At 40.0% G+C, this 20000-nt stretch overlaps 1 protein-coding gene across 2 annotated transcripts in view; it reads right to left on the bottom strand.

Moving 5' to 3' along the window:
* LOC143027596 (reelin-like) overlaps positions 1 to 20000 on the bottom strand; it is a 181808-nt gene that overhangs the window by 47752 nt on the left and 114056 nt on the right. For both annotated transcript variants that reach the window (XM_076188935.1, XM_076188936.1), the window contains exons 46-51: positions 16641 to 16809; positions 15658 to 15818; positions 12855 to 13015; positions 9302 to 9498; positions 1403 to 1614; positions 21 to 106 (exon numbers count right to left, since the gene is read on the bottom strand). In XM_076188935.1, the coding sequence (XP_076045050.1) occupies positions 21 to 106; positions 1403 to 1614; positions 9302 to 9498; positions 12855 to 13015; positions 15658 to 15818; positions 16641 to 16809 (986 nt within the window). The remainder of the gene's footprint in view (positions 1 to 20; positions 107 to 1402; positions 1615 to 9301; positions 9499 to 12854; positions 13016 to 15657; positions 15819 to 16640; positions 16810 to 20000) is intronic.

The following is a 20000-nucleotide window of genomic DNA, read 5'->3' as shown; positions in this document are numbered from 1 at the left end:
CATATAAAAAGGCAACTTACAAATAGGTCGGTAGTTTGGAGTATGGCGGCCTCCTCTGCCGTTGACATCATGACTGGCATTGGGTCCTTCGCCTCACAGTACGACTCTGATGATGATGATGTGCGAACATTTAAGAATATACGTGTTGAGGATGGGTGATGGGAATAAGAACATATGAATGGAGGAGACTGCAAGAAACTATAAAGCCTAAACTAGGCAGTTCCACGTCTCTTACCACCTGTCATCCCTATCCATAATGTTAGCTCATTTTCCCAAAACAGCCAATTGTTTCAGGGCTCACTACACTGTTACTAAGTTAATGACTCTGTTAGTATACCAGTTACCTATTTCCTTGTTAAACTTAAATTTGTCCAATTCAAATCCATTACTGCGAGTCCTGCCCTGCTGGCTTAATATGGTGACCGTGACTGCACCACACTTGTTAAGGCCCATGACTCAATATAGTTCAATGAATAATGAATACCAATCAAACAATCGATTGTGTCTTTGAGTTTCACTAAGTGGAAATTCCGCGGTCCCGGAGCCGATGGCAACGGTCCTCGGAACCTTCTACAAATCTCTCTGGGGAGAAACGTTGGACTAGAGTCTGTGCTGTGTGAGTGTAGGACTGCTTCCGTGTCAATGGCTCAAAGTGGAAGAAAGAGTAGAGCTGTTGCCCGTTGTCAGTTCCCCACGTGTGAAAAGTGTAAGAAATAAAGTTGAAGTTAACAGAAAGAAAATTTGAGCCTAGTCCGGAGACAGTGTGTCATCCCCTCAAGGCTGCACCTCTTGATGGAGATTAGGGAGTTGACAGGTTTTGATAATGGGCACTTCACTGTCCATCTTGCAGGACCACCACACGAGGGTAGATAACCATCACTGATCCCTTCAGTGAATATAAGCAATACGGTCAAATTTTAGAGTTACCAAGAATTTGGCCTGATAGTTTAGAGTCTAAACTGGGTTAAGTGTCTGGTCCAAACTTTAGACCAAACACTTAACCCACTCCCTTGGGTGATGCTCCGGCATTCGCCTCCACAGATTTCATTCTGGCTGACGACAGACAATTTCGTTCAGCTTAGGGAGAATATTAAGCTTTTTGAGAAGGTTTTTAAGAAGGAGAAAAAGAAGAAGGAGAAGTAGGAGACAAAGCAGAAGACGATGAATAAGAGAATGAAGGGGAAGAAGAAGAAGAAGAAGAAGAAGAAGAAGAAGAAGAAGAAGAAGAAGAAGAAGAAGAAGAAGAAGAAGAAGAAGACTGAATAGGTGCCTCGATTCCCTATTTCATCCCATATTTACTTCCTGGGGTGAATGAAAACGTTTATTACTGATTAGAATAAAACCTGAATATGGGGAAGGTGTTGTAAGGGCGAACTTTTGTGAAGTGAACTTGAAGCTTTACCCAGGTGCGTGTTGTAGGTCCTCAGCCACAGCGGGTGCGTTAGGTGGGGCGGCTCCGTGTACTGCAGACTGTTGGGTGGCGTCATCGCTCCACCGACGATCACGGCGTCCAGGGCCCAGTCGTATAGACCCTGTCCGCCACCATCGGCCTGCCACCAGCGAATACGTCCTCCAAGACACTGCACTGACTTAGGAAGTTTTGTCCACACGTACCTTCCAAACGGAGTAAGAAAATGAGAAAGATATTCAGGCCGTGCGGTGGATACAGTGTCGAACTCGTCAGTTTGATTACCGGGACCAGCTGCGGGATATGTCGCGTTGGTTCCTGACAGCACCTGGCCAGGCGGGGAGGCGACCCAATACAGACTTGAAAAAAAAAAGCTTGCCACAAATGGCAGGGCTTTGCCCTACCAGGGGTTTCTCACTTTCCACTGCATGGGAGTGGGATGTTGAGTTATTAGTACCTTGCAAAACGAGAAAACGAAAATTATACGTCTCCATTTCTTTTCTGTGTTAAAATACCGCAAACTGACTTCTGAGAAAAATGACGGGCAATAAATATCTAGAAACAGTGTAGCAAAACAAATCCCACAGGAACCATCTCCTTATAATACATAGAAACATACATACATACATATACCAAGGCTTTTTCACCTTTACACGGGGAGGTAGCCAAAAAGGAAAAGGCATAAAATCATTCCCACCCATTCCATCCCTGAATACACTCCACACCCCTCCACCCTCCCTCTTATCTTAGCACCTCCTGGATGACGGGTCATCCCTGCACCTTGTCCACTGCCCTGGGTCAGAAGCAGAATGAAAAAAATCACGTGGAACTAGGACCTACTTAGAGGGGACATAGTGTAATACCAAGAAGCAGAACATAAAAACATAAGAATGGAGGAGACTGCAAGACACCATGAGGCTTGCACTAGGCAGTTCCATGACCCTTACCACCTGTCATACCTATCCATAAAGTTAGCCCATCTTCTTTACGAACAACCAATAATTTCAGCGACAATTACATTGTTATTATGTCTATGCCAATCGTTAATCACTCTACGAGTATTGGTAAACAAGTTCTTGTCTATTTCCTTCATAAGATTACATTTGTCTAATTTAAATACATTACCACGAGTCCTGCCCTGCTGTCTTAATATAATGACCTTGCCTGCATTATTCTTACATAGTCTCGCTCTTAAAACAATATTGCCACCTTTCCTCAATTTAACTGTGCTTTTACCTCGCTCAATAGGCAATGCATCTTTCTATAATTTAGTCCTTTCACACTAAAAAAGGAATTCTAAAAATTAAATCTCATAAACGCAACAGGTGTGGGCCATGCGGTAGTCCGCTCATGAGGAAGTGATCATGAGTTCGATTCCCGGGACTTACTGCAAGCTTTGTCGCTTTGGTTCCCGATAGTCCTGACCAGGCAGGGAGGTTGATCCAAACATCGGCATAAAAAAACTCAGCGGATTGCTGCAACTGACAGGGCTTGCCTTGCCAGGTGTTTCTCATTTTCCATTTCGTGGCAGTGGGATGGTTAAGAGAGAGAATATATCTATATCTATATGTATATATATATACATATATATATATATATATATATATTGTAACGTAATATTAGATATTACGTCATATGTGTAATTATGTTATAGAATTGTGTTCCTTTGTATTACATAACTATGTTCATATTTCTTGTCTATGTATGTATTGTAACAATGTTAAGCAGTAACGCCCGTCCACTATATGTAATCTTGCCTACGTGCGGAGAGAGGTGCGCACTCTTGTAGAACAAACAGACAAGCGAAATCCTGAATAGTTCGGAGCGCACAGATTTGACAGTTACTAAATAAGTAGATTGTTCAAGCGAGTCGAGGGTCTTAAAACTACCCATGTTGACGCGTGTTAACTTACCCTCCTCCCCCTCTTTCACTCTCCCGCACACTCACCCGGAAGTATCCCGCTTCCGGTCCAATGGTATATAAGCGGTGGAAATCGCTCACTCCTCGTCATTTTCTCGCATATCTTATCTCTTGATAAAAACTGGAAGTTTAGACTCATGAGACGATTGGTGTGAAGTGATCACCCTTTTTGCCTACATTACGTGTCTGATATACATTGCATTACTTTATACTTATTTTTGTACTTATTACTTATTCTGATGCATGTTCCTGATCTCTTTGTACTTAGATAGTACCATATTGTATACGTATCTTGTTTCTTATTTGAACGATAATTTCCATATTCTTATAATCATGTAACGGTCCCATTGACCCTACTGCCCATTCTCTTTTGTGTTGATTGCCTGTAAATATTTTCCATATTAATAATTTCGTTTACTAGTTTTATCGCTAGTTTAATATTACTTTCCTGGAATCTTCTTTGTTACCTTTACTTCTAGTCTTACGAATTATCTAGGCCCTGACCAGATAGTTCAGTCCTACAGTGGCTTCTAGAAGTGAGCTGGTTCTTAAGCACTTATCCGTTATACGTAACGTATCTTCACATACCAGCCCGCCCGTAACAAAGTGGCGACCTTGCCAGGATATTGGATCAGGTATTTAACACATTCTTATAGAGATGGATGATATAATTCAAGAATTCGTTCAAAATCCCAAGGTAAGTTTCTTAAAGAAACAAACTAAAGACACTTTGATAGAAATAGGCAAGCACTTTGGAGTAGACATTAATACAAGTTTGCGAAAGAAAAAAATACTTCAGGAACTCGTTGAAAATCTGATCGAAGATGAGATCTTATCTCCAGAAGAGATTACAGCTATACAAATTCCTTCAAATAGGTTAGAAATAGAGGCACGACTAACCGAACTTAAGATTAAGGAGATTGAATTAAAGGTCAGGAGAGTAGAAATTGAGGAGGAAGCTAAATTGAAACAAATGCAAATTGAGGGAGAATTTAAAGCTAGAGAAGAGGAAGCTAAAGTGAAACAAGTAGCTAAAGAGGAGGAAACTAAACTGAAACAAATGCAAATTGAGGCAGAATTTAGAGCTAGAGAAGAGGAAGCTAAAGTGAAACAAATAGAAAGAGAGAACGAAACTAAAGTCAAATTGGCAGAGTTAGAATTAAAGAACCCGTAGTTCAGGAAGGTCACATAGATATTTCCAAGTATGTAAAACTTTTACCCAAATTTTCAGAAGGAGCCAGAAATTGTCTTTCTTCAGTGGGAAAAATTGGCGCAACAGTTACAAATTCCTAAAGAAAATTGGCCATTAATCATTCAAACACAATTTAAGGGTAAGGCTCAGCAAATTTATACTTCTCTTTCAGAAGCAGAAAGCGAGTATGATAATATGAAAGCTTGTATTTTAAAAGCTTATGAACTAATACCAGAGGCCTATAGACAGAAATTCCGTAATTATAGGAAGACACCTCAGTTAACATACGTAGAATATGCGGCTCAACAAGAGAGGTTATTCAATAGGTGGTGTTTGGCTAGTGAAACGGACACCTTAGATAGACTTAAACAGTTGATTTTGTTGGAGCAGTTTAAGAATACCTTAGAGACAGATCTTAGGATTTTTATAGATGATCATGTTCCCGAAACTTTAACTAAAGCTGCTGTATTGGCTGATGAGTTCACACTAAATCATAAACCTAAGTCAAGACAAATGGAATCCCAAAAGTCAAAGTCATATATTCCAGATTCAACAAAATACTCTGATCCTTGGTCCCCAAAGAAACACTTTGAAAATCAGTCTAGCCCATCACATTTCAGTTACAGGTCTGATTTCAATCAATATCCTCCAAACCAACCTTGGCAAAGAATGGAAAGGTTTAAGACTAATCCCCCTGTAACTTGTTCATATTGTAAACAGGTTGGCCATCACATTTCTAATTGCAGAAAGAGACTGACACCCTTATTCTCCAATAAGACACCAACTCTTGTAAGTAATATAAAATCAGATGATTCAAAATCCTCTATTCAGGATAAACTACCAAAGAAGCCGGTATTGTCAAGTAATGTAGAACCCCCCTCATCAGATCATGATCCTTGTTTCAAACCATTTGTATCTTCAGGAACTATATCTCATAGTAGTAGTTCACAACAATATCCTATTTCCATACTCCGAGACACAGGAGCAAAGCAAAGTCTGATTTTAAATTCTGTCTTACAGAATCTGGGTGAGTCATATACAGGTTATGATATATTGATAGAAGGAGTTGGAGGAATTGTAAAATGTCCATTACATAATGTTTTCTTGCGGTCTGATTTAACAACCGGAATGGTTAAAGTAGCAGTAGTAGACTCTCTTCCCATAGTAGGAATATCCTTATTGTTGGCCAATGACATCGCTGGAAGCAAAGTCATTTCTCCCTTAATAACAAATAACCCTAAGACCTCAGTAGAACCTTCAGATAACTTACAGTTGTTTCCCGCTTGTGCTGTAACCAGATCTCAGTACAAGAAATCTGAAGAGGAGACTTATAATTTAGAATCCCTATTCTCCCAAACTGACCCATCTTCTTCACCAGTTTCTCTATCTAGAGCAGAATTAATCAAAGAACAGAAGTCAGATCCTTCTCTTAAAAATTTGTACGAGATTGTTTCATCTCCAGAAGAAGTTGAAAATATGTCACGAGGTTTCTATATAGAAAACGGAGTCCTAATGCGAAAATGGAGAGCATCCACCGCAACCGCTGACCAGCCATGGCAAGTAAGGAATCAAATAGTCCTCCCTCTTGGTTTCAGGAATAATGTTCTAAGATTGGCTCATGATACTCCCTTAGCAGGTCACTTAGGGGTAAGAAAGACCTTGTTCAACATAACCCAACATTTCCATTGGCCCACGGTTGTCAAAGATGTTGCCCAATATTGTAAAACATGTCATACATGTCAACTTGTAGGTAAGCCCAACCAGAAAATTGTAGAAGCTCCACTCCATCCCATTCCTGTAATGGAAGAGCCATTTAAAAAAGTTCTTATTGACTGTGTAGGACCTTTACCTCCTTCAAGTAAAGGAAATCAGTATATTCTCACAATCATGTGTATGAGCACTCGTTTTCCAGAAGCAATTCCTTTGAAAAATATTAAAGCTCAAAACATAATCAGAGAAATGTTGAAATATTTCACTATGGTAGGATTTCCTAAGAACATTCAAAGTGATCAAGGAAGTAATTTTCTTTCCAACAAGTTTAGAGAAACTCTTGTAACACTAGGTATAAATCATGTAACTTCCTCCGCCTATCATCCTCAATCACAAGGTGCTCTAGAGCGCTTTCACCAAACGCTCAAGACAATGTTAAGAATCTTCTGTGCTGAGAACACTCGAAATTGGGAAGACGGACTCCCCTTTTTGTTGTTCGCCACCCGAACAACCATTCAAGAAAGCCTTGGATTCAGCCCGTCAGAATTAGTCTTCGGTCATGAAGTCCGTGGTCCCCTAAAGATACTTCATGAACAATGGATGAAAGAAGAACCACCTGTTCCTTCTTTGAAATACGTGTCCCAGGTCACCGAGAAGTTGTTAGAAGCTTGGAAGTTGGCAAGAGAGAACTTGGCGAATGCTCAACGAGAAATGAAAGGTCGGTATGATAAAAATTCTAAACTTAGAACTTTCTCTCCAGGAGATCAAGTGTTACTTTATCTTCCCATACCAGGAGATCCATTGCAGGCTAAATACAAAGGACCCTATGAAGTCTTGTCCAGAGCCAGTGATCTCAACTACATAATCAAAACTCCAGACAGAAGAAAGAGTTCCCGTCTCTGTCACATAAATACCTTAAAACCTTATCATTCCAGAGATCCAATTCCAATTTGCAGCTCTACCACAATAGAATCGGAAGAGCCTCCTGATAACCTGCCTAATAATACTGAGATTCCCTTGGAAAACTCTCAGATACTACAAAATCTTCAGATAAAAGTAGGACACTTATCTGAGAAACAAGATGTAGCAGAACCATTGACTGACCTGTTGAGAAAAGACCACGACTTCGTGTGGACATCTACCTGTGAGACGGCCTTCAAAAACCTGAAGTCCCTTCTCACTAACGCACCAGTTCTAAGGGCACCCGATTTCCAACGACCCTTTCTTCTGCAAGTCGACGCCAGCGACACCGGTATCGGTGCCGCCCTCTTGCAAGAACACAATGAAGTTCTTCACGCTATCGCCTACTACAGCAAGAAGCTGTCCCCTGCGCAGAAGAACTACTCAACAATTGAGAAGGAGACGCTCGCTTTGGTCCAGGCCCTTATCCACTTCGAAGTCTACCTGGGTTCCTCAACTACCATTCAAGTATATTCGGATCACAACCCCTTAAAGTTCCTACAGACTATGAAAAACAAGAATCCGAGACTTACACGTTGGAGTTTATTTCTCCAACCCTTTAATCTAACAATTCATCATATAAAAGGCGTCTTTAATGTTTTAGCCGACGTCCTTTCTAGAACATAGCTTTTCAACAGAAAGTGAAAAGCTTTCCCAAACGGTGGAGGTGTAACGTAATATTAGATATTACGTCATATGTGTAATTATGTTATAGAATTGTGTTCCTTTGTATTACATAACTATGTTCATATTTCTTGTCTATGTATGTATTGTAACAATGTTAAGCAGTAACGCCCGTCCACTATATGTAATCTTGCCTACGTGCGGAGAGAGGTGCGCACTCTTGTAGAACAAACAGACAAGCGAAATCCTGAATAGTTCGGAGCGCACAGATTTGACAGTTACTAAATAAGTAGATTGTTCAAGCGAGTCGAGGGTCTTAAAACTACCCATGTTGACGCGTGTTAACTTACCCTCCTCCCCCTCTTTCACTCTCCCGCACACTCACCCGGAAGTATCCCGCTTCCGGTCCAATGGTATATAAGCGGTGGAAATCGCTCACTCCTCGTCATTTTCTCGCATATCTTATCTCTTGATAAAAACTGGAAGTTTAGACTCATGAGACGATTGGTGTGAAGTGATCACCCTTTTTGCCTACATTACGTGTCTGATATACATTGCATTACTTTATACTTATTTTTGTACTTATTACTTATTCTGATGCATGTTCCTGATCTCTTTGTACTTAGATAGTACCATATTGTATACGTATCTTGTTTCTTATTTGAACGATAATTTCCATATTCTTATAATCATGTAACGGTCCCATTGACCCTACTGCCCATTCTCTTTTGTGTTGATTGCCTGTAAATATTTTCCATATTAATAATTTCGTTTACTAGTTTTATCGCTAGTTTAATATTCCTTTCCTGGAATCTTCTTTGTTACCTTTACTTCTAGTCTTACGAATTATCTAGGCCCTGACCAGATAGTTCAGTCCTACAGTGGCTTCTAGAAGTGAGCTGGTTCTTAAGCACTTATCCGTTATACGTAACGTATCTTCACATACCAGCCCGTCCCGTAACAACATATATATATATATATGTATATATGTATATATGTATATACATATATGTATATATATGTATATATATATATATATATATGTATATATATATATATACACACATATATATACTATATATATATATGTATGAATATACATACATACATACATTTACCAAGGCTTTTTCCCCCTTACAAGGGAGGTAGCCAAAAAGGAAAAGGCATAAAATCATATCCACCCATTCCATCCCTGAATACACTCCACACCCCTCCACCTTATCTGAGCACCTCCTGGATGACGGGTCATCCCTGCACCTTGTCCACTGCCCTGGGTCAGAAGCATGTATATACATATATATATATACATATACATATATATATATATGAATATATATGATATATATATGAATATATATGATATATATGTATATATATATATATATATATATCAATAATAATAATAAAATAAATAAAAACATATTAATAATAATAGAAAAAATACATAAAAAGCAGCAACAGGAAATGGCGTAGGCTGTGGAGCTACCTGGTTTCAGGGAATGCCAGAGGGAGTGTTCGAAGTGTAATCCAGGAGACCCCAGCGTCACAAGAGGCCTGAAGTAACACGCCGTGGTTCCCGCTAGGTCCTTCGACACTGTGGAGGCAACCGGTCTTTATCTCAAATTGCACGAAGAGCAACTCTCGAAGATCCATGTCCACGGTCTCCAGGTAGCGACTGCAACCCTGAAGAAATATATATATATATATATTTTTTTTTTTTTTTTTTTTTACAACATTAACCAAATGAGCCAATGCCAAACTTAGGATCCTTGCTGGCCGATAGGGTTGGAGCGTCGCTACTGCAGTGGTGGATATGATGGGAATTCGAACCCTGGCGCCAGCAAGTTGGACCAAGGGCATGGTTAATTAGATCCTATGCTACAAAGTCCTCTGTAAGGGACATCGTCCTAGCTTCCTGATGGTGGGAGGGAGGTTTGCAATGTTAAACTGAATCATAAATCATCACATCTCAAGGAACATAGCTCTAATCAACATTCCATTATATGTAAACATTATTCCATTACTGTGCCATCCATTGTATTTGTTGTGTTTAAGAGATGATGGTGGTACCTAACCATAGTTTGTGACATGGTGTTGCCAACAATTTACTAACAATGATCCCCTGATGTTGGTGTCAAGATGTCCAATGTCATCCGTGACCTATTTACACCTGTCAGAATATACATGTGTTTACCCTTCATGGGCAATATACTGATGTAGGAAACACACCCATGCAATGTACAGAAATCACAACCCATGTATGTGTCTCACTGTAAAACCATGGATGATGATATTGATGCCTAACGATGGCAACTCTGCACTGAGAATTCCTAGGTCAACTTTCTGACCCAAGCTGATCCTTGCTGGAAGCGAGGGCCAGTAGTATGTAGACGGCGATTCTCCCGATTGGAAGTCCCACTGCTATTATAGTTAATTAGATTATTTCACTAATGATCTTGGGTGTAATTATCCCTATCACCGCAAAATGGAAGAGAGCTACACTGACCATATACATAGCTCAAAATGAACCAAATTAATCAAATTAACCTAAAATGACCCAAATTGCTCAAGAGTGTGGAGGGAGACTGTGGGAAGAAGTTCGTAAGATGACAGAGTAACCTAACAGGCTGTCTAGTGACGCAAGTCGTTCAAATGAGAATTTCCTGAGGAAAAAATCCAATTCTGAAATTTTGTTTCAACCTTCCTTTGGGGGGGCAGAGTTGAAGTGCATTCTGACTTGTTATATAAATGAATATGGCAGAAGGATTGTTGCTATTTAAGGTTTTCAAGAAGAAGAGGAAGAAGAAACAGAAGAATCAGAAGAAGAAGAAGCTGAGGCAGAAGAAGAAAAGGAAGAAAAGAAAAATCAAGGAGAAGAAAAAGCAGAGGCAGAAGAAGAGACAGAGGAGGAAGAAGAGACAGAGGAGGAAGAAGAGATAGAGGAGGAAGAAGAGGCAGAAGAAGAAGAGGCAGAAGAAGAAGAAGAGGAGGAAGAAAAGACAGAGGAGGAAGAAGAGACAGAGGAGGAAGAATAGGCAGAAGAAGAAGAAGAGGCAGAAGAAGAAGAAGAAGAGGCAGAAGAAGAAGATGCAGAAGAAGAAGAAGAAGAGGCAGAAGAAGAAGAAGAGGCAGAAGAAGAAGAAGAGACAGAAGAAGAAGAAGAAGAGGCAGAAGAAGAAGGAGAGGAAGAAGAAGAGGCAGAAGAAGAAGAAGAGGCAGAAGAAGAAGAAGAGGCAGAAGAAGAAGAAGAGGCAGAAGAAGAAGAAGAAGAAGAAGAAGAAGAAGAGGCAGAAGAAGAAGAAGAGGCAGAAGAAGAAGAAGAGGCAGAAGAAGAAGAAGAGGCAGAAGAAGAAGAAGAGGCAGAAGAAGAAGAAGAGGCAGAAGAAGAAGAAGAGGCAGAAGAAGAGGCAGAGGAAGAAGAAGAGGCAGAAGAAGAAGAAGAAGAGGCAGAAGAAGAAGAAGAAGAAGAATAAGAAGAAGAAGAAGAAGAAGAAGAAGAGGCAGAAAAAGAAGAGGCAGAAGAAGAAGAGGTAGAAGAAGAAGAAGAGGCAGAAGAAGAAGAAGAGGCAGAAGAAGAAGAAGAAGAAGAAGAAGAAGAAGAAGAAGAAGAAGAAGAGGCAGAGGAAGAAAAGGTAGCAGAGGAAGAAGAAGAAGAAAAAGAAAAAGAAGAAGCAGAAGAGGGAGAAGGAGCAGAGGAAGAAGAAGAAAAAACAGGCAGAAGAGGCAGAAGAAGCAGACACAGAAGCAGAAGAGGCAGAAGAAGCAGACACAGAAGCAGAAGAAATAGGAAGAAGCAGAAACAGAAGCATAAGAGGAAGAAGATGAAGAAGAAAAAGAAGAAGAAACAGAGGCACCAAAAGAAGAAGAAGCATTGGCAGAGACACAAACATCAGCTGCCACCGTCGTCGCCGCCGCACAAGCCCCTCCTGCTCCTCCTCACGGGATCCGGGCCGGATAGCGACTGTCAAAACAGCGACAGTCATAATAGCGGCTTCATAAGGGCGACGTAATCAGGTGAGCGACTTTCAAAACAGCGACTGTCATAATGGCGACCGCATTATAACAGCGACTGTAACAATAGCGATTTTACTATCAACCGGTCAGAATGGTCGCAGACTTATGTTTCAATTGCTTGTGTTTTCGTGTTTGTATTTACGTGTTCAGTTGTGTTTACTTTGTGAGATAGCTTCAGAATTAAATATCCTCAAAAGGTCGCAGACTTATGTTTCTATCGCTCATGTTTATTTGTTCGTGTTTACATGTTTGTGTTCACTTTGTGAGATAAGTTCACTGACGTGAATTTACTGGTCGGTCGCTCGGTCGTCGGTCATAGTAATGTTTGGGTTGTTTCCTGTACATATGTGGAGTGTGAAAGCCAGACAAGATGCAGGACTACCACGAACCAACAACCAGCTGGAGAGTTGGCATAATGCTTTTCAGGGATCAACGGAAATCCATCATCCTACCATCTTTCGATTCATCGAAGCCTTAAGACGGGAGGAAGCCCTTCAACGGACAAACCGAACCCAGCTCCTACAAGGCAGAGACCTGACTGAACGAATGAAAAGATACGTGACAATGAACACACGAATCACTGCTGTACAGCAAAATCGAGATTAGTATGATCTTCTACAATTCCTTCGAGCCCTCGCTCACAATTTAGAAATAAACATGGCTTGATCACTTGATGACTGATTTTTATTGCAAGGCTTGATGACTTTCTGTTGTTTGGCTTGACTAGCCCTTTTCTTTTTAAATCATGTGCCTTCTATAGTTAGTCCAAATAAAATGTTGTTTTAGATTCCCTTTAGGTTTCAATTTTTTTTTATTACTGAGCAGTTTCATGCAGTTGATGCGATGATGTCGCTGTTATGACAATCGCTCTTATAATACAATCGCTATCATGTGGTCGCTGTTGTGATAGTCGCTGTTTTAAAAGAATTGCAAATGTGAAGTCGCTCTATTGACAGTCGCTGTTATTACAGTCGCTATTCGGAACCCGAGCCCCTCCTCACGGACCCCTCCTCATCTCCGCGTACCCCATGGAAGTGGAGGGCCGACCCGGAGGCCAGGATGCCGCACTGCTTGCCGATCTCGGCCCCGGCCACCTTGAGCCACATGCCCTCCGCCAGGTCGGTTCCCTCGAAGTCGTCCTGCACATGAGTCGGCAGTGGGTTCTTGGGAACTTCGCACGCGTCACCTGCAAGAAAGAGAGACAGTGAAACCCCATCAGCTCCTACCATACCGGGTTGTCACTTTTATGTATGTATGTAAGTATATATGTATATGCGTAAGTAACCACTAGGAAAAGTAAACCAACGAAGCAGAGCGCTTTCGTATAATTACATGTTCAGTGCAGACAAGCCGAGGGGTTTGCCCTCTCTGGCTTCGCCGGGGGCTTGGCTGCGCAAACAGCGGCCTACGGCCGCAGCGCTCCGCGCTCTAATCCCACGATAGGGATCCCGTGCTGGGGGTCCCGTGTTGGGGTTCAGCCCCGAGGCCGAGAAGAACACGAAGAAGAACGCGAAGAAGAACACGAAGAAGAAGAAGAAGAACGCGAAAAAGAAGAAGAAGAACGCGAAGAAGAACTTGAAGAAGAAGAAGAAGAAGAACGCGAAGAACGTAAAGAAGAAAAAGAAGAAGAAGAAGAAGAAGAAGAAGAAGAAGAAGAAGAAGAAGAAGAAGAAGAAGAAGAAGAAGAAGAAGAAGAAGAAGAAGAAGAAGAAGAAGAAAAACGCGAAGAAGAAGAAGAAGAAGAAGAAGAAGAAGAAGAAGAAGAAGAAGAAGAAGAAGAAGAAGAAGAAGAAGAAGAAGAAGAAGAAGAAGAAGAAGAAAAAGAAGAAGAAGAAGAAGAAGAAGAAGAACGCGAAGAAGAACGCGAAGAAGAAGACCCTCTCTGCTTTCCCAGAGCTCTTTTCAAACATTTGATTTACACAAAGGTGTGTTCGGTTAGTTTCTCGTCTCGTTTCTGCTTCGCCTGTTCCTCGGCTTCCCGTTTTTGTGCTTGAATCTTCTTTTTCTGTAACTCTTCCTTAATTTTTTTTTTTTTATCACATACTTGTTATTTCGTTCGTAACGTTGAAACGCTTTAAAAGCCATATCGAGATAATGCATCTGATAGTTTTTGTGGTCATTTTTACCGCCGCGTTTAGTGAAACTCTTATACCCAGCAAAATAGTGCTTCATGAAACCCTGCGAAACCTCATCCGCGATTTCCCCGTCAAAGATTTCCAAATCGTCAAACATTTCGTCACAGTATTTAGTCTTTGGATTCCCGTAAAGTGGTGTTAAACTTGATGACTTTCCGGTGAAACTCTTTGATTGATTCGTTTACTGAGAAAGTCTTGGTTTTACCGTACAGGTTGGGAAAAGCTTTACCGTGTTCAGCCCGTAACTGGTTAAGATGCTGTACGTTGCTCCGCAGACTATCTTTTGGGATTTTTTTTTAGCCCGTCACCCATTTCCAAAAGTGACGTTGACGCTTTTTCTAAGACGCTGAATCCTCTGGCATTCTTTCACATCAGAAAGCGCTGTCCCCTGTAACAACATATCGCACAGGATGATAATCTACACATGTGCAAAATAGGCTTACAGGGAGGTGTCCGCAGACTGCCACGCCGACTGAGCACTTGAAGGGTTTTAACAAAATCGACGAAACCACCCTGAACCGCGGAGACTTTTAACAAAATCGACGAAACCACCCTGAACCGCGGAGACATCTTTTATATTAAAGAGGATACAAAGATATATGTATGTATGTATGTATGTATGTATGTATGTATGTATGTATGTATGTATGTATGTATGTAGGTATGTGTGTATGCATGTATGCATGTATGTATTAATGAATGAATGCATTTATTTATTTTGTTTATTTATTTGTTTATTCATTTCTTGTTTACTTATTTATTTATTTACTTATGCACTTATTCATTTATTTATCTACCTATTTATTTATTTTTTATTAATTTATTTATTTGTTTTGTTCTCGGTAGTGATGGAATTATTGCATATCTTAATGAACCATTTCAGTACCGACTGGCAAGGTCCCACTTCTTAATATAGAAAAAAAAAAATGCCGAATAAAAACATCTGGCGTTGGCCAGAGAAGAATCCTGAAAGTGGGCAAAATGTTTTAAAAAGTTAGATTTTTTCTAATTCCATTTTTAACCTACATAAAGAACAGAGGCTCCTCAAAGTTACATAAAATTATCTATAGCCAAAACATTCCTTAAAATGAATATATATATATATATATATATATATGTATATATATATATATATATATATATATATATAAATATATATATATGTATGTATGTATACACAATCAGAAGACTTGCTATGCTGGCTATGAAAATGGAAAAAAAAAGTAAAAAAAGAAAAAAATGCACTACGCTTACATAACCAGTACTGAGAAAGATCCAACACCCAAGTGCTTTTTCAAAGGAGAATTGGAATTTGATTCACACTAAACCGCTTTTCCTCCTTTCTGTGTCCGACCTCGCTCCCTGGTGGGAAGGTCTCTTCCTCCTCCTTCTCATTATCATCATGATCATCATCGTCGTCCTCATCCTCATTATCATCACCGCTATCATCATCATGATCGTCATGATCATCACTACCACCATCACCACCATTCATCACCATTGTCATCATCATCATCACCATTCATCATCATCATCATCATCATCATCATCATCATCATCATCACCACCACCACTATCATCATCCTTCTCCCAAATGAGGTAATACAATATATGACTGATCAGCATAAAGTTTAGAGTATTATGCCTTCATTTGAAAGAAAGCAAGTAGAGTAATTCTTGGGCCGTGACTTACCAACCCAGTTGGGATCGCAGGTGCAAATCCCAGCGTCGCAGAATCCCCTGGCCGAGCAAGAAGAGTAACACTCATCACCCACGTACACCTTCCCCAAGGACCAGGTGTTCTGCGTGAGGTATCCGTCAGGTTGCACAACACGGACGCGCGCCACGGAGGACCTAAAACGCGATGAACAACACATTAGAATGAAGGAGACTCCAAGAGACCATATAGCCTACACTAGGCATTCATCTATGCCGGTGACGTCATGGGAAGTGTGCTGGTCTCGCCCTCCCTCGCTTAGTTGTGGGTTCGTATCCCGGCCTCCTCTCCGATTCCCAGCAGTGACTGTTAGTTACCTGCCCCATCAACATTCCAAGAACATCATAGGGCAAAGGTGAAGGCTTCGGCCGCGGCTACTAAGCGCCTCTTGGCGTAGGCTCTTCAACTTTCTTCCTCATTCCTGTTGCCGCCTCAAGTTTCTTTTTCCGATTACCACAACCTACGGAGGCGGTCTCCGGGTTTCCCACAAATCCTTCATAAAAAAGCGTTGGACATAAATCTGTGTTGTGAGAACGCTGAGGTGTACTCGTATCACTGCTACCGAGTAGGAGTGCAATCGATACTTGTCTATTTTCTGTGTGTAAGGAAATAGGTAGAAACCCCGTGGGAGATACGTGTAATGGAGAGACATCACGAGTCTGAGAGCGAGGCCCTAAAACAGGGGTGAGCAACCCTTGCCAAGCGTGCAAAACCTGGCACACTAACGATTTTTTCCGGCACGCGAAATCCTAAGCTCATCTTAAAAATTAAATAGTAAATCCCCAACTTCTGTATGACCGTTGGGGACCGCAGTCTGCCCTGGGGGGGGCGGATTGGAGCCTTTATAGGTGGTGATGAAAGTGGACCAATGCCCGTGTATAGGCCTATCATTTTACCTCGTTGGCAAGCAGGGAAATGCTGTATCAAAAATTTGGCTGATTCTGGCACCTGTGGCTCACCTTGCTTTCCGAGGGAAGGGGAGGGTAATGAGAGTGGGCTTCAGGTACAGGTCGGAGACCAGAGTCATTCCTGCATGGTGATTGGTGCACTCCAGGTCCTCGGGTAAGCATGAAGGTGTCATGAGCTTCCAAGATGCCCCATGATCGGTCGAGTATTCCACGTGGACGACTGTCGTGGGAAAAAGATTTCATTAAAATATGGTTTTGTTTCTTCCTTCCAATATACAGCTGTTCCTCGACTTACGAACATTCAACTTACGAACTTTCAGACATACGAACGAAGCCTACTTCACCAGTTTCAAAGGTATGAAAACCAATGTCAAAATATTAGTATTACAATTTGTTTTTGTTTTAGCTATCATTAGTAATATGTTTTAGGATAAGAAAACATGTACTGACTTTATACCATACTTATGCATGTAGATTTGAGTACCTTGAAAATGATACTGAATAACGATTTACGAACATTTCGAGCTACGAACGGCCGTTCGGAACATAACTCGTTCGTAAGTTCAGGAACGTCTGTATCATGAATAAAATGTTGACATGGTAATATAGATTTAAAAACTATATGATGGTAAAACGAATGGCAAAAATGACATTTGATTGATCCATAAATCGATTTTTTTCACAAAGTATGTCATTTAGTATGAATGACTATGCTTGAAAGATAGATGACTTATGGTTAAATCTAATAAAATCACGAATAATTATTTTTAATAGAAGATTTACCACCCGACAAGGCAATATAAATTTGAACAGGTGTAAGTAAACAAAAATAATTCTCTAGAAAAAATACCTTTAGATCAGTAGCTATTGTTTGGCACGATTTTAGAAAAAACACGAAAAAAGTACACGAAAATGAAGACAGGAGAAACAAGAAGACAAGAGAGACAGACACAAAGCAATATCATGGTTAAAAAATAATATGCGCAAGTAAAGGTACGCTTTGCTCGGTGGGATTATCGTTTAACGATGGTCGTTCATGGCTCACTAATGATCGTCAAACGATTGTCTAGAGGACTAATTCTTTATTTTTGAATGATGGGGCTCTTTTGCTTTGAGTGACTGCGTTAGAGTCGCTAAAAACAAAGAATTAGTCCTCTAGACAATCGTCTAACGATCATCGTTGAGCCATGATTGATCAACGTTGAGCGATAACCGCACCAAACGACACGTACCTTAATGTTTCAGAGAGAAGACAGCAGGGTCAAGAAAAAGAAATCAGATCACAAAAACAAAGGCATGGAAGAAAATGAGGGGCAGGACACACATTCAAAAGGAAAAAGGGAAGAAATAAAAGATGGGGGGGCAGTGTGTGTGTGTGTGTGTGTGTGTGTGTGTGTGTGTGTGTGTGTGTGTGTGTGTGTGTGTGTGTGTGTGTGTGTGTGTGTGTGTGTGTGTGTGTGTGTGTGTGTGTTTACCTAGTTGTATTTTGCGGGAGAAGAGCTATGCTCGTAGTGACCCGCAGTTGTATCTTTCCGCATCCAGTTCTTTCTTAAAATCATGTATAGTTTTAGCACTCACTGTTTTCTCTTTCAATTTGTTCCATGTATCTATTACTCTGTGTGGAAAGCTGTTCTTTTTCAAATCTCTTCTGTAACTGTCCTTCTTAAGTTTCTTCTCGTGTCCTCTTGCATTTTTTCTGCCCCATTTAAGTAGGTTATCCCTATCAAGGATTTCCATCCCTTTCATAATTCTGTAGATGGTTATCAAATCGCCTCTTTCTCTTCTTTATTCCAGAGTTGATAAGTTTAGTTTGTCCAATCTTTGTTCGTACGTCAATTTGCTAAATGCTGGTGCCATCTTTGTAATTTTTTTAATTCTTTCTAGTTTCTTATATATATATGTGTATATATATATATATATATATATATATATATATATATATATTTTTTTTTTTTTTTTTTTTTTTTTTATTGTACTGGGTGTCAATAGTGACACTGCATATTCTAATTTGGGTCTTATCAGTGTAACTAGTATTCTCTTTACCATTTCCTCGTCCATGTAGTCAAAGGCCACTTTCTCCAACTATTTTCTTTACATGTTTGTCTGGTGTCATATCGTTTGAGATAATTACTCCTAGGTCTCTTTCCGAGTTTACTTTTGTAACCTCCTTTGTTCCAATTTTGTATTGACCGGATATTCTATTTTTGCTTTTTCCAAATTCCATTATACTACATTTCTTAATGTTGAAATTCACTTCGTTCTTTATACTCCATTTCCAGACTTTGTCCAGGTCTTCTTGAAAAAACTTGCAATCTTCTTCTGTACTTATTCTCTTCAATAGTTTCGTATCATCTGCAAACAAGTTTATATAACATTCATTGCCTTCGTCCATGTCGTTTATATAAACAGCAAACATTATTGGAGCCAATACGGAGCCTTAGGGGACTCCACTTATAATATTTACCCAATTTGAGTTCTTTTCTCTAAGTACCACTCTCATTTTTCTTCCGTTCAAGAAGTCTTTCATCCATTCCAATAATTTTCCCTGTATTCCACCTATTGTTTTAATTTTTCTTAGTAGCTTTTTGTGTGGTACTTTGTCAAAAGCCTTTTGTAAGTCCAAGAAGGCACAGTCTGCCCAACCATCTCTTTCTTGTATTATTTCTACCAATCTTGAGTAAAAGCATATTAAGTTTGTAGTACATGATCTTCCACTTCTAAATCCAAATTGGTTGGGGTTTAGTATGTTGTTCTCTTCCAAGTGTTTATTTATTTTTTATAACTCGCATATTTTTGCAATTGTGCTTGTAAGGGATACCGGTCTATAGTTTGTTGGATTTTCTTTATCTCCTCCCTTATATATTGGTACAATATTTGCATTTTTCCAATCTTGTGGTACTTTTCCTTCTTTGAGTGAGAAGTCAATTATCTTGTGTATTTTATCTGTGAGTTCATCTATACATTCTTTTAATATCCAGTTCGCTATTCCGTCTGGCCCATATGACTTTCTGACGTCAAGTTTCTTTATTTGGTCCCTTATTTCTTTCTGTGTCACCGTTATTTCTTTCATTTTGGGGGATCTTTCTTGGTGTCCTTTATTCCACATTTGTGAGCTTTCAACTGTAAACACAGACCTAAAGTGTCTGGTCATTACTTCAGCCATTTCTACATCTGTGTATTCTTTATTTCCTTCACGCAGTTTCACTATTTCATGTTTGTCTTTTAGTTTATCGTTTACATATCTGTAAAATAGTTTAGGTAGGTCTTTGCATTTGTCTATTATATCTTTTTCATAGCTTCTTTTTTCCTCTCTACGTATGTCTACATTTTCATTTCTCAGTTTGATGTACGTTTGCCATTTAGTCACTTTTTTGTCTCTTTTCCATCTTTTCCAAGTTTTGTCTCTTCTAT

Source organism: Oratosquilla oratoria, chromosome 8 (genome assembly GCF_046742065.1).
Source record: "Oratosquilla oratoria isolate Oo_2021 chromosome 8, ASM4674206v1, whole genome shotgun sequence".
Classification (NCBI taxonomy): Eukaryota; Metazoa; Arthropoda; class Malacostraca; order Stomatopoda; family Squillidae; genus Oratosquilla; species Oratosquilla oratoria.
Note: the sequence above shows the minus strand (reverse complement) of the source record. Positions and strands in the feature narration are given on the sequence as shown.